Source organism: Rhinopithecus roxellana, chromosome 15 (genome assembly GCF_007565055.1).
Source record: "Rhinopithecus roxellana isolate Shanxi Qingling chromosome 15, ASM756505v1, whole genome shotgun sequence".
In the NCBI taxonomy this organism is placed as follows: domain Eukaryota; kingdom Metazoa; phylum Chordata; class Mammalia; order Primates; family Cercopithecidae; genus Rhinopithecus; species Rhinopithecus roxellana.
The window spans coordinates 70,925,265-70,940,498 of NC_044563.1; the positions used below are offsets into that span (position 1 = coordinate 70,925,265).

Consider the following 15,234-nt stretch of genomic DNA (forward strand, 5'->3'; position numbering starts at 1 on the left):
TTGAGCTCAGGAGGTGGAGGTTATAGTGGGCTGTGTTTGCGCCACTGCACTCCAGCCTGGGTGACAGAACGAGACCCTGTCTCAAAAAATAAAAAAAAAGACTTCCAGTTAAAAACAAAACATGTAACAATTGTGTTTTATTACCAGTTCTTTGTAAACCACTAAATAACAGTTACTTTTTTTTTTTTTAGCAGCAGGTATACATACCTAAAAACTAGGCTAGGTAAAGATGACAGCAGACAACAGAGGTCAAAGGGCAACAGAATTTTACAAGTTGTAATGCAAAGGCTGATTCCCTTGGTAGAATTTTGGGAATGTTCACATTCCCAAAGGTAGAGGGACTGGTGGGGCTAAAACAGGAGAATTCGGTTACAAGCCTTTAAGAGTTGTGACTTTAAGCAGACTAGGGGTTTCCCTCCTGCAGAGGTTGACCAGAGGACTACATCTGAGAACATTGCACGCAGCTGAAGGTGGGGATTAAGTAAAAGTCTGTGTATAAAACATAAGATTTCCCCCAACTCTCTTTCCCCAGAGACAGCTTTTCAGACTCTAGGAATCAACCCTGTACCTGTACCCCTATCCCCCATCCAGGGGGGAAATGAGGAGGATTCCTCTTTCAGGAAAGTGGCCAGTATGAGATGAAAAACCTGCAGATTCTGACAGGTGGGAATTCCTTAACTCTACGTAGAGTCTGGGACCAAGCTCCTTACGTACACGCAGATTCTCCAATTGGCTTTTTTTTCTTTTTTGACATGGAATCTCACGATCTCGGCTCACTGCAACCTCCGCCTCCCGGGTTCAAGTGATTCTTTTGCCTCAGCAACCTGAGTAGCTGGGATTACAGACACGCACCACCATGCCCAGCTAATTTTTGTATTTTTAGCAGAGACGGGGTTTCACCAGGTTAGCCAGGATGTCTCAAACTCCTGACCTCAAGTGATCTGCCCGCCTTGGCCTTCCAAAGTGGTGGGATTACAGGCGTGAGCCACCACGCCCGGCCTCTTCCATTGGCTTTTTAGTGTTTTCTCTTAAAAATGGGCAGACAAACAAGGGTCACCTCACATTTGAGGAAAGCCCCCGACACAACAGTTATACCCAACAAACTAGCAGGTAGAGAGAAATTTGAAGGACACAAGAGATAGTACGGGAAGGAGAAAAAAAATTTTAAAAGGAAACAATGACATCCTCACATAGATTTTAAAAAAATTGTCCAGGTGGGGTGGCTCATGCCTGTCATCCCAGCACTTTGGGAGGCCGAGGCAGGTGGATCACTTAAGGTCAGGTGTTCAAGATCAGCCTGGCCAACATGGTGAAACCCTGTCTTTATTAAAAAAATAAATAAAATAAAAATTAGTTGGGTGTGGTAGTGCACGTTTGTAATCCCAGCTACTCAGGAGTTTGAGGCAGGAGAATTGCTTGAACCTGGGAGGCAGAAGGTGCAGTGAGCTGAGACCGCACCATCGCACTCCAGCCTGGGCAACAGAGTGAGACTCCATCTCAAAAAAAAAAATGCATCCGTGAAACATAAACAGAGTGCTATGAAAAATAAACAAACAGAAAGACTTCACAAATTAAAAATATAGCAACAGAAATGTTTAAATCCACAAGATAAAACGGAGAACCTCCGAGAAAGCAAAATTTTAAAACACGAAATGGGGGGAAAAAAATCAAGAAACATGTAAGAAAATTAGAGACTTAATACAAGAAGTCCAATATCTGAATAACAAGAGTTTAAAAAAAATACGGAATAGATAAAACATTGTAATGGAAAGTATCAAAAAAGTAATACAAGTCAACTTCTCCAAAGTGAAGGTACTAGTTGCCAGCTTTAAAGAGCTGCCCCGTGTCCAGATTCATATGAGAAGACACATCACCGTGAAATTTCAGGTTACTGAGAATAAAAGAATGATCCTTATAAGCTTCTAATGAACAACAACAAAAACAAAAAACAAAACAGGGAAAGAGGTCATATAATACAAAGGATTAGGAATCAGAACAGAGTGGCTATTTTGGCAGGAATACTTAGATGTTAGCAGAGAATGCATGAGAGATACCAAAGATTTTATACTCAGTCAAACCATCCAATGAATGTAAGTGTATGATAAAGACATTTTCAAATACGTCCAAAAAGTTTTCTCCTATGGGTCCTTCCTTAGGAGGCTATGCAGGGATACGCTTCAGGAAAATGAAAGAGTGCACCAAAAAAGAAGACATGAGATTCAGCAAACAGAGAATCAATACAGGAGAGATGTAAAGGAAATTATCAGGACGATGGGAAAGGGAAACAGCAAGTATCAGCAATGCAACAGAGGCCTGGGAAACAAGTGTCCAGAGCGGCCTAGCGTCCAGAGGGAAGAATCCATGACACGAACTAGCAAGTTATTGGTGTGTTTCAGTATAGCTAGGAGATGTATTCTTCCGTCAGAGCATGTGAGAATACACTGAAAGCAAACAAACGAAAAAGACAGTCTTTAACGACATAAGCGAAAAAAATGGGCGAGAAAGGAAATACAATCGTCACGCGTTAGGCTCAGCTACGAATACTATTTATACAGTCATAATAAATGTAAATATTAAAAGTGGATTGAACCAAACGCTGTGATATAAACATACAAGAACATGGGGAGAGTGTGTGGAGTGGCAATACAGGGGGAGGAGTCATGAGGGCAAAGCAGTCCTTATATTCCATACTCGGAAATCAATAAAACTGAAAAACTAAAAAGCAGCAATATATATAGTATTTTAAAACATGGATGTCAACATTAGAAGAAACAGATAAAGTTGAAAGTAATTATCTCTGAAGAAGGGTGGACTCTGAAATACTGATTTTAAAAACTATGTACCTGTATTGCCTTGATAAAAAATAAAAATTAAATCCAAAATAAAAATAATTTAATTTTTAGTATGAAGGTCAATACTGATTATGAAAACAACTGACATAAAAGGTGTAAGTTGGCTACTTTTCTTTCTCTCCCACTAATGGTAATTTACTCTGCTCTCTGATTCCCTTTCTTGTTTACCTGGGCTTTTTGGTGGGGGGTGCGCCATCACTGAAGAATCCAAAAATCTCGTCTATATCAGAGGCCTGGCTCCCTGTAGAAGCCATCCAGTTTCTAAAATAGATTAAACACCATGGACCACAATTAGATCTGTAAAATATACCATTCAAAATAGCACATACATTAAACAGTTTTAAAAAGCTGTATACCCTTAAAGGTGCTTTGGAGGTACCCCCTACTTAACAGAAATTTGTTAATTAATGAACATTCCAAACAAGGAACTAAATTAAATTAGTCTAAAAGACTATTTGGTGTTCCATACTACCATCTTGCTTCTGTTTCTGAAGGCCTGCCCCCAAGTTCCCACCAAAAACAGTGTCAACTCATGTCAATTACTGGCCCTCACTTTGTAGAACTTAAGAAAAACCAGTTATTCTCCCACAAGTTGGGTTTGCGGAAGACTCGGGATAAAAACCACCCATAGATAAGTGTATTAATAGCCCCCAATTATCCATTTACTCTCAGCTGAAGAAATTACTGAGTCAAGAATAGGACAATCAATACTAATTTGCTGAATGACATTCTCTGTTGTTGGACAATGGTGACCTCGTAGCCAGTGGGACATGTCTCTCTAACTGAACATGAAGTGGACTTTAAATCAAGCCACTGTGATAACTGGTAAAGGTTTTATCAAGCAGATGCATGAAAAATGGCCAATTATGTTCGGGTGCTGGAATAACTGGCAAAAGTAAGTAATTACCACGGATTAGAATGAATACTATAAAGTTCTAACTGCTCAAACTTTAGCAAACTAGTTAAATCTAAAGGCTGTGAATTTAAAAATAGCAGATTTTAAATACACACACAATATAGAAGACAATACATACTACCACCGTTTGGGGTGTTTTAGTACATGCCATTGCCAACATATAGAACTAATTACTTAGAACTGAATTACTAATAATTACTGGAAGTTTACGGTTTTATTGGAAAGTCCTTTTCTTTTCTTTTTTTGAGACTGCATCTTGCCCTGTTGTCCAGGCTCCAGTACAGTGGTGCCATCTTGGCTCACTGCAGTCTCGGCTTCCTGGGCTCAAGCCATCATCAACCTACCTCAGCCTCTCCAGTACCTGGGACTACAGGCACGTGCTACCACATCTGGTGAAATTTTGTATTGTTTGTAGAGAAGGAGTTTTGCCATGTTGCCCAGCTGGTCTCTAACTCCGGAGTTCAAGTAATCTTCCAGCCTTGGCCTCCCAAAATGTTGGGGTTACAGGCATGAGCCACTGCACTCGGCCCAATAAAGCCTTTTTCTTTATTAAAACATTAAGTTTCTCAATTAATTTTTTGTGGTAAACAGAAGGCTCACTTCCTCACCCCACAGTCCATCACACATAGTGGAATTCTTCTTTAATATCATAATCATAAGGAAAATAGAAACAATAAAATCATAGTAGTGAGTTAGGAAGTAGATCATGTTTCTAGTCAAATCTTTTGATTCTGTTGATGAGAAAGCTGAGCTCAGGAGAAGACAGATGAGTCACTAATCTCAGTAAATCCTGTCTTAACTCAACGATGTGGGTTTTTTCTTTTCTTTCTTTTCTTTTTTTTTTTTTTTTTGAGATGGAGTTTCGCTCTTGTTGCCCAGTCTGGAGAGCAGTGGCTCAATCTCGGCTCACTGCAACCTCTGCCTCCCGGCAGTTGCTCCCTTCAAGCGATTCTCCTGCCTCAGCCTCCCAAGTAGCTGGGATTACAGGCATGTGCCACTATGCCCGGCTAATTTAGTATTTTTTGTAGAGACAGGTTTTCTCCATCTTGATCAGGCTGGTCTTGAACTCCTGACCTCGGGTGATGTGCCCGCCTCAGCCTCCCAAAGTGCTGGGATTACAGGCGTGAGCCACCATGCCCAGCTGGGATGTTTGTTAAAAGTATGTATGTTCTTGAAAATAAAGTTAATTAATTAAAAAAAAAAGTTTGTTTCTAGGCTCTACTCCAAAATTACAGAATGAGATTCTCCAGAATCTTCAGAATCTTCCTTCAAATAGGAAACACCTAAATAAGAAGCAAACTTAATTTTTCTACAATGCAACAATTTTGTTTAATATAGGATGCACATGAGGTATACCATTAAGCCATCTTTCCTTAAGTGTAGTAACTTATTACAGTCTAACGACTTCCCAGTTTGCTTATACCAATAGCCAGGTTTTAACTGTCCTTAAAATATTTTTTTGAAGTTTTAATTCATGTGAATCACTTCCGACTCTAAAAGTCAACGCTCTAGAATGGTGAACTAGGGATAGAATGTGTTTACTTCTTCCACACACATGACAACCCATCTGTTTGGGGATATACATATATATATATATAATACATATATATAATACATATATATATTTAAGTACACAAGGAAAAAACTTAGGTGCTTAAGTTCTTTTCTTAACTATGGTTCTACAAACCCATCATCTAAACAGATTACATCCAAGTAAAAACACTATATTGAGAGAGATGGAAGTAAAATGTAGAGGGAATAATGCTTATTAAGTTTTGAAGATGGATATCTTCAGAATTTAATGCTCAATTCAGTTACTAAACCAGTTTACAAGCTCTTAACTACATGCCATGGACTATTTATAAACATTAACTCACTAATCTGCATAACATTATGAGGCACTATTGTTACCTTATTTTACAGACGAGAAAACTGAGACACAGAAAGATCGGGTACGTGGTAGTACCAGTATTCAAACCATGGCAACTCTGCCTCCCAAGTCCAAGTTTTTTTTTTTTTTTTTTTTGAGACAGAGTCTCGCTCTGTCGCCCAGGCTGGAGTGCAGTGGCCGGATCTCAACTCGCTGCAAGCTCCGCCTCCCGGGTTTACGCCATTCTCCTGCCTCAACCTCCCAAGTAGCTGAGACTACAGGCGCCCGCCACCTCGCCTGGCTAGTTTTTTGTATTTTTTAGTAGAGACGGGGTTTCACCGTGTTAGCCAGGATGGTCTCGATCTCCTGACCTCGTGATCCGCCTGTCTTGGCCTCCCAAAGTGCTGGAATTACAGGCTTGAGCCACCGCGCCCAGCCCCAAGTCCAAGTTCTTAACTACACCATTGCTAAACAGGAAATGCTCATTGGAACATTTCAGATTTCAGATTTTTTGGATTAGGGATGCTCAACCGTTAAGTATAATGCAAATATTCCCCAAAAAAGCCAGAAATCCAAAACACTTCTTTCTGGTCACAAGCATTTCAGATAAGGAATAATTAACCTGTATTAACTTTTCAGCCTTAAAAAAAAAAAAAAAAAAAAACTTAAAGTCCAAAACTATGAACAAAGAAAGTGCCTGCATTCTAGAAAGTAGATTTACCTGAAACAATCCCAAGTAACCCTTAATAGTTGCTTGTTAACTAGGCACTCCATTGATGCAATCCTGGCAGTCAACTACATTCGGAAGCTGGGAAAACTACTCTCTCCAATAACAAGCACTATTTGTTATACACTTCTCACCACCACTTATCCACCAGAGCCTAGATCTGTCCTACCATTTTCTTTTTTTTTTTTTTTTTTTTTTTTTTTTTTTTTTTTTTTTTTTTTTTTTTGAGACGGAGTCTTGCTCTGCCGCCCAGGCTGGATTGCAGTGGCCGGCTCTCAGCTCACTGCAAGCTCCGCCTCCCGGGTTCAAGCCATTCTCCTGTCTCAGCCTCCCGAGTAGCTGGGACTACAGGCGCCCGCCTCGTCGCCCGGCTAGTTTTTTGTATTTTTTAGTAGAGACGGGGTTTCACCATATTAGCCAGGATGGTCTCGATCTCCTGACCTCGTGATCCGCCCGTCTCGGCCTCCCAAAGTGCTGGGATTACAGGCTTGAGCCACCGCGCCCGGCCTGTCCTACCATTTTCTCCTGGAAATTACGTAAGATCGTTTTTGCTGGATTCTAGTTCTGCCAGATGGTCAATTCATGACATCTAGACCTGAATACTAAGCTTTCTGACTTATTTCTTTACACAGTCAACTTTTCTGAAGGTCCATTCCATCTATTATTACTTTAAAAAATGAAATATAGCCAATCGCTTCTGACCGAGAATGTTTAGGGTCTTCTTATTTAGGTACTGAATGAGACGTAGCTCAGTATGCCTACATCATATCCAATCATATACTCATCCTGTTTTCTAACAGAGAAACATCTTTTCTTTAGCCTAAAGCATGCCTCACATGACACAATCTCACATGTATACCCCAGCGGCATATAAGCATAAACCATATTTTATTCCTTCTAGAGTAGTGTTTTCAGGAAAAAAAGTCAGTTTTAGCATGTACCCTAAACAATATGCAGTTCTTGCTAAAGAGTTTCAAAGCTAACTTTCCCAATATGCATCAGCTAGTTCACACTTTAATTTTTTTTATGTGATCACGGTTTGAGTTTTCATTTTTGTGGGACTTGCTATGTAGAGCAAAAGTGGAAAATGTTTTTCTGTCACAAGAAAACAAAAGTCAATTACCTGTGGCAGTGTCTTCATTACCTCAATCACTGCTAAGCCACTGAGAAATCCTTCAAAGCCAATAGAGTACAGCACAATAAAAGTCAGATACTTGGTAAACGCCGAGAAAAGTAACAGCAACCTCATGAATGGAAATGTTAAGGCTGAAGTCTTCATAGGAGACAGAACACTTGTGCTCTCAAACCTGTCAGCTTGGCAGGAAACATAATGCTTCTATCTCTGGGGGATGAAAAAGGGAAACAGGCTAGTGTTCTAGAAAAAATCCAGAAGAAACATAGTAAAGGGACGAGAGAAAAGGAACTGGTTATCCAAATGAAATTCAGTTTGCACACAGCAGAGGACCTGTGGACTCGAACACATCAAAGAATCCCAGCAGCTCTCGTTTTCATGGCATCTTGGTGCTAAAAAGATAGCAAGCTCTGGGATTCCCTTCACTTGAGAATCAGAGTGAGGTCTCCCAGCCCGCCTTCCTCGTTCTGAGCTATGTTTCTCCTGTATGTCCAGTGCATAGTCCTCAACTCAAACAAGTGACATGCCAGAAGGAGCTCAGAGTAATACACTTGGGTATATTAGCAGATGAAATAAATCAAATGTAGAGAGAAATTCTAATGTTTTAAAAAGTATTTTTGCGAGTGTACCTGTCTGATTCTTACTTTGGAAGCTTCCTCTCAGGGGTGTACACCACCCTGTGAGGTGTGGGGTGTCAGACTGCCCCTAGTGGGGGATGTCTCCCAGTTAGGCTACTCAGGGGTCAGGGACCCACTTGAGCAGGCAGTCTGTCCGTTAAGCTGATAAGCAACTTCAGCAAAGTCTCAGGATACAAAATTAATGTGCAAAAATCACAAGGATTCTTATACACCAGTAACAGACAAACAGAGAGCCAAATCATGAATGAACTTCCATTCACAATTGCTTCAAAGAGAATAAAATACCTAGGAATCCAACTTACAAGGGATGTAAAGGACCTCTTCAAGGAGAACTACAAACCACTGCTCAGTGAAATCAAAGAGGACACAAACAAATGGAAGAACATACCATGCTCATGGATAGGAAGAATCAATATCGTGAAAATGGCCATACTGCCCAAGGTTATTTATAGATTCAATGCCATCCCCATCAAGCTACCAATGAGTTTCTTCACAGAATTGGAAAAAACTGCTTTAAAGTCCATATGGAACCAAAAAAGAGCCCGCATTGCCAAGACAATCCTAAGTCAAAAGAACAAAGCTGGAGGCGTCACGCTACCTGACTTCAAACTATACTACAAGGCTACAGTAACCAAAACAGCATGGTACTGGTACCAAAACAGAGCTATAGACCAATGGAACAGAACAGAGTCCTCAGAAATAATACCACACATCTACAGCCATCTGATCTTTGACAAACCTGAGAGAAACAAGAAATGGGGAAAGGATTCCCTATTTAATAAATGGTGCTGGGAAAATTGGCTAGCCATAAGTAGAAAGCTGAAACTGGATCCTTTCCTTACTCCTTACACGAAAATTAATTCAAGATGGATTAGAGACTTAAATGTTAGACCTAATACCATAAAAACCCTAGAAGAAAACCTAGGTAGTACCATTCAGGACATAGGCATGGGCAAGGACTTCATGTCTAAAACACCAAAAGCAACGGCAGCAAAAGCCAAAATCGACAAATGGGATCTAATTAAACTTAAAGAGCTTCTGCACAGCAAAAGAAACTACCATCAGAGTGAACAGGCAACCTACAGAATGGGAGAAAATTTTTGCAATCTACTCATCTGACAAAGGGCTAATATCCAGAACCTACAAAGAACTCAAACAAATTTACAAGAAAAAAACAAACAACCCCATCAAAAAGTGGGCAAAGGATATGAACAGACATTTCTCAAAAGAAGACATTCATACAGCCAACAGACACATGAAAAAATGCTCATCATCACTGGCCATCAGAGAAATGCAAATCAAAACCACAATGAGATACCATCTCACACCAGTTAGAATGGCAATCATTAAAAAGTCAGGAAACAACAGGTGCTGGAGAGGATGTGGAGAAATAGGAACACTTTTACACTGTTGGTGGGATTGTAAACTAGTTCAACCATTATGGAAAACAGTATGGCGATTCCTCAAGGATCTAGAACTAGATGTACCATATGACCCAGCCATCCCACTACTGGGTATATACCCAAAGGATTATAAATCATGCTGCTATAAAGACACATGCACACGTATGTTTACTGCGGCACTATTCACAATAGCAAAGACTTGGAATCAACCCAAATGTCCATCTGTGACAGACTGGATTAAGAAAATGTGGCACATATACACCATGGAATATTATGCAGCCATAAAAAAGGATGAGTTTGCGTCCTTTGTAGGGACATGGATGCAGCTGGAAACCATCATTCTTAGCAAACTATCACAAGAACAGAAAACCAAACACCGCATGTTCTCACTCATAGGTGGGAACTGAACAATGAGATCACTTGGACTCGGGAAGGGGAACATCACACATTGGGGCCTATCATGGGGAGGGGGGAGGAGGGTGGGATTGCATTGGGAGTTATACCTGATATAAATGACGAATTGATGGGTGCTGACGAGTTGATGGGTGCAGCACACCAACATGGCACAAGTATACATATGTAACAAACCTGCATGTTATGCACATGTACCCTAGAACTTAAAGTATAATAATAAAAAAAAAGAAATACTCAGAAATGTTAATAAGTTATTATTGTCTTTAGCCACTAGGATTTTTGTTGTTGTTCTTTTCACATAATAAAATTACCACTTAGACAAAAAATAATAAAAAAATAAAAAAATAAAAATAAATAAAACGTATTTTTGCCTGGAAATAAAAGATATACAATTACCAGCTTGAGAAAGTGGTACGTTTCTTGCTGAAAAAAGGATCAGAAAGCTTCCTCCACTGCTTTTTAAAAAATAAAAGTGACTGGAATAAAGAATGGTTTATTTCTCTAGCATAAACATAGCAAAGGGGTGACTGGAATAAAGAATGGTTTATTTCTCTAGCATAAACATAGCAAAGGGTTAATTTCATTTCTTAAGGGAAAAGAGTCATCCTCTGACTTGAGAAGAAACCAAACCTTTCTAATTGTGGCTTTTGGACTAATTCCAACACATCCGGGTTTTTATCAACTATCAGAATTGGGAGGAAGGGAAAGATACCCGGTGTAAAGTACTACTAAAGAGTTCTCAACAACAAGCTTGTCAGTAGTGAACAAATTAAATAAAATCCTAAAGACTCTGCTTGGGTAGTTGATGAAATTCAGTTCCACATGTAGACTGCAGCCTTTCCCATCAGTGGATAAAGCAAACTCACTGTTTCCTCCATCTCAGCACACAGAGAGACAGGAATAATGTCTAGCTGTGCCAAGATCTGATTCCTCTGTGGATCCCAGACTTGAAATATTTCCACTATCTATTGTGAGCTTGATTGGCTCTTACTTTTATCCCTTAGCATGGCTGAGACCTTCTACCTTCTGTAGAAGGTAGATACAGATAAGATCTGTATCACACTCATTTCCTGAACATGTGCCTTAACAGAGTCACTGAGGAAATGCCAGACTGATGCCACTTATTCTTGCCATTTTACCAGCAAACAATGACCCCCTATCTGAACAATGTAAGGAGAAAGACCTCACCAGAGGTAAGGTTTCTGAAAGACCTCAAGGATTGAGAAGAATAACCCTAAGGCACGGTGGCTCACGCCTTTAATCCCAGCACTTTTGGAGGCTGAGGTGTGTGGATCTTGAGGTCAGGAATTCGAAACCGGCCTGGCCAAGATGATGAAACCCCGTCTCTACTAAAAATACAAAAATTAGCCGGGTGGGGTGGCGGGTGCCTGTAATCCCAGCTACTCAAGAGGCTGAGGCAGAAGAAACGCTTGAACCCAGGAGGCAGAGGCTGCAGGTAGCCGAGATCGCGCCACTGCACTCCAGCATGGGCGGCAGAGCGAGACACTGTCTCAAACAAACAAACAAAACAGCTCAGATGTTGCTTGTTATTTTCTATTATAAAGCCAAAGTAATGCCTATGTATAGGGAACAAAAGTGTTTCAAGAAGAAATAATGAACAAATTAAAACCTAATTTGAATTAGAAGTTGGTGGCTGGAGGTGATGATTTTTACCGTGCAAAGAATGACAACTTCTTTCTTTGTCACTGCTTTTCCTCCTGTGCAGCTTCTGAGAAGGTATATCCTGAGAATAATGACACATGTTGCTAAGGAAGGAGACTTTAAAAATATCAGATATTTCCCATAAATCAAGTAGTATGATCATACAAACAATGCCATCAAAAATGGCATAGGTTATTCATTAAAAATGAAACTGAGGGCCGGGCGCGGTGGCTCAAGCCTGTAATCCCAGCACTTTGGGAGGCCGAGACGGGCGGATCACGAGGTCAGGAGATCGAGACCATCCTGGCTAACACGGTGAAACCCCGTCTCTACTAAAAAATACAAAAACTAGCCGGGCGTGATGGCCGGCGCCTGTAGTCCCAGCTACTCGGGAGGCTGAGGCAGGAGAATGGCGTGAACCCGGGAGGCGGAGCTTGCAGTGAGCTGAGATCCGGCCACTGTACTCCAGCCTGGGTGACAGCGAGACTCCGTCTCAAAAAAAAAAAAAAAAAAAAATGAAACTGAGTAACTCTTTAAGGGCAAGATAACTCTTTAAGGACTCTAGTGAGTCCTTAACAATTGAATTTCTACTACGAAAATAACATGGGTTACCCACGGGAAATAACCCTCAGTAGCTTACTTTTATGTCAACAGAGTAAACACAATATACTGTGTACAAATGCAGTCTTCCAAGTCTGGGGCATTCCAGAAGATGCCATCATTATAAAGGATATTCTCTATGAGTTAAAATTTGAGGCTGGGCACAGGGGGCTCATGCCTGTAATCCCAGCACTTTGGGAGGTCAAGGCAGGTGGATCAAGAGGTCAGGAGTTCAAGACCAGCCTGGCCAGGATGGTGAAACCCCATCTCTACTAAAAACACAAAAAATTAGCCGGATGTGGTGGTGGGCACCTGTAATCCCAGCTACTCAGGAGGTTGAGGCGGAGAATTGCTTGAACCCGGGAGGCGGAGGTTGCAGTGAGCCAAGATCATGCCACTGTACTCCAGCCTGGGCAACAGAATGAGACTGTCTCAAAACAAAAACAAACACACAAACAAAAAATTGACAACTCTTAATAAAGGGAAGACTTTTCTGTTATAAAAATTAAAATGGGTCAGGCCTGGTGGCTCATGCCTGTAATCCCCAGCACTGTGGGAGGTCGAGGCAGGAGGATCACTTGAGCTCAGGAGTTTGAGACCAGCCTGGCCAACATGGCAAAACCCCATCTCCACACAAAATATAAAAATTAGCCCGGTGTGGTGGCATACACCTATAATCCCAGCTACTTGGGAGGGAGGCTGAGGCAGGAGAACTGCTTGAACGCAGGAGGCAGAGATTGTAGTGATCTGAGATCGTGCCACTGCACTCCAGCCTAGGTGACAAAGCGAGACCCTGTCTCAAAAAATAAATAAATAAATAAATAAATAAATAAATAAATAAATAAATAAATGCTTAGTAAATATATTCCACTTAATTTTCACCCCTTTTCACTTCCTTGAGGATTTCCAACTTAAACAGAGCTAAAAATTAAAAAAGAGGTTTTTGCCTGGGCGCAGTGGCTCACGCCTATAATCCCAGCACTTTGGGAGGCTCAGGCAGGTAGAATGCTTGAGCTGAGAAGTTCAAGACCAGCCTGAGCAACATGGCGAAACCCCATGTGTACCAAAAATACAAAAATTAGCCATGTGTGGTAGTGCATGCCTATAGTGTCAGCTACGTGGGAGGGCTGAGTTGGGAGGATCACTGGAGCCTGGGATGTCAAGGCTGCAGTGAACCGTGATCACGCCGCTGCACTCCAGCCTGATGACAAAGTGAGAACCCATCTCAAAAATAAATAAATAACAGATTTTGAAAATTTAAAATATTTACCATTAAAAACCCTTAAGCGTAACTGTCTGTCTATAGTGATTAAGTGAATTCACTTGGCTACACCCGGTGAAGTATCTTGGAGGTCTCTACATTGCGAGCATGGAATCCAAAACCCACCCATAGCAAAACCAAGAACGGGAAGATAAGAAAGATATGAAGTAGATCTGTGTTACAGTTATTCTTAGAATTAAAAGGAAAACAAATGTGTTACAACATGAAGAGGTACAAAAAAAATCACTCAAGTTCACTTTATTCATCATTACACAATTACGTTCGAGTTTACATTCAAGTGTACAATATTTTAGACAGACAGAAAGGATTAAAAATAATTGAATAAACACCCATCATAGGTTTAGTTATATATAAAACCCAGTTATCAGAGTACGAACTAAAGAGGGATTTAAGAATAAGCTTGTGGCTGCACACGGTGGCTCACGACACCCAGCACTTTGGGAGGCCAAGGCAGGTGGATCCTCTGAGGTCAGGAGTTCAAGACCAGCCTGGCCAACATGGCGAAACCCCATCTATACTAACAATACAAAAATTAGCTGTGCATGGTGATGGGCGCCTGTAGTCCCAGCTCTTCAGGAGGCTGAGGCAGGAGAATCGCTTGAATCCGCGAGGCGGAGACTGCAGTGAGATGAGATCACGCCACTGCCCTCCAGCCTGGGTGACAGAGCAAGACTCAGTTTCCAAAAAAAAAAAAAAAAAACAACAAAAAACAAGAACAAGAAGCTTGTTTTGTTTGAGAGCATTCAATTTCTCTCTTTTAATTTATCATTCAACAGTTAATCAATTTAAGTCTACTAAATGCTAGGTGTTTTGTTTTGTTTTTTTGGACAGGGTCTCACGGTTGCCCAGGCACGATCATGGCTCACTGCAGCCTCGACCACCAGGCTTGGTGATCCTCCCACCTCAGTCTCTCAGGCAGCTGGGACTACAGGCACACACCACCGTGCCTGGCTAATTTTTTTTAGATACAGGGTTTCACCATGTTGCCCAGATTGGTCTTGAACTCCCAAGCTCAAGTGATCCGCCTGCCTCAGCCCTCCCAAAGTGCTACAGTTACAGGTGTGAGCCACTGCACCTGGCCAATGCTAGGTTCTTGACCTTCCTATTTAAAATGGCAACAGAACTGGAGGCCAAAAGAGGTAGTTGCATTTCCTTTTAAAGAAAAAGAGCAGACTAGTAGATTTGGGGGTGATCTATACGCAGCCCTGCCTGGGGGAAGGAGAGAAAAGGCCTGTTAAATTTCTCAAAGGCCTTTCTCATTCACAGTGATATGAACTTGTACCATGTTCCTTTTTGGCTATGAGAAGAATGTGGACTATTTTTTGCCTCAGAAAGTCAAAGATCCATGCTTCTGAACATTTTCTTTAGTAGTATTCTTTTTTTTTTTTTTTTGAGACAGAGTCTCACTCTGTCACCCAGGCTGGAGTGCAGTGGTGCAATCTCAGCTCACTGCAACCTCTGTCTCCTGGGTTCAAGCAATTCTCCTGCCTCAGCCTCCCAAATAGCTAGGATTATAGGTGCCCACCACCACTCCCAGCTAATTTTTGTATTTTTAGTAGAGACAGGTTTCACCATGTTGGCCAGGATGGTCTTGAACTCCTGACCTCAAATGATCTGCCCGCCTTGGCCTCTCAAAGTGCTGGGATTACATGTCTTTAGTAATCTTACCTCACTCCAGCCTCATGGAAAACTAAGCTGGAAACAATGAACAGCAACTTACAGAAGAGGATTCAAACTG

The 15,234-nt window shown here is 41.2% G+C and overlaps 1 protein-coding gene across 7 annotated transcripts in view; it reads right to left on the bottom strand.

Annotated features, from left to right (window-relative positions):
* Window positions 1-15,234, bottom strand: part of FAM118B (family with sequence similarity 118 member B) — a 53,624-nt gene that overhangs the window by 24,619 nt on the left and 13,771 nt on the right. For 5 of the 7 annotated variants that reach the window (XM_010353015.2, XM_010353011.2, XM_010353010.2 and 2 more), the window contains one exon: window positions 3,021-3,113. In XM_010353015.2, coding sequence (XP_010351317.1) covers window positions 3,021-3,113 — 93 coding nt within the window. Of the gene's footprint in view, window positions 1-3,020; window positions 3,114-11,626; window positions 11,693-15,234 lie in introns of those variants that run through there. The other 2 variants (XM_030918493.1, XM_030918491.1) reach the window with 1 other exon arrangement.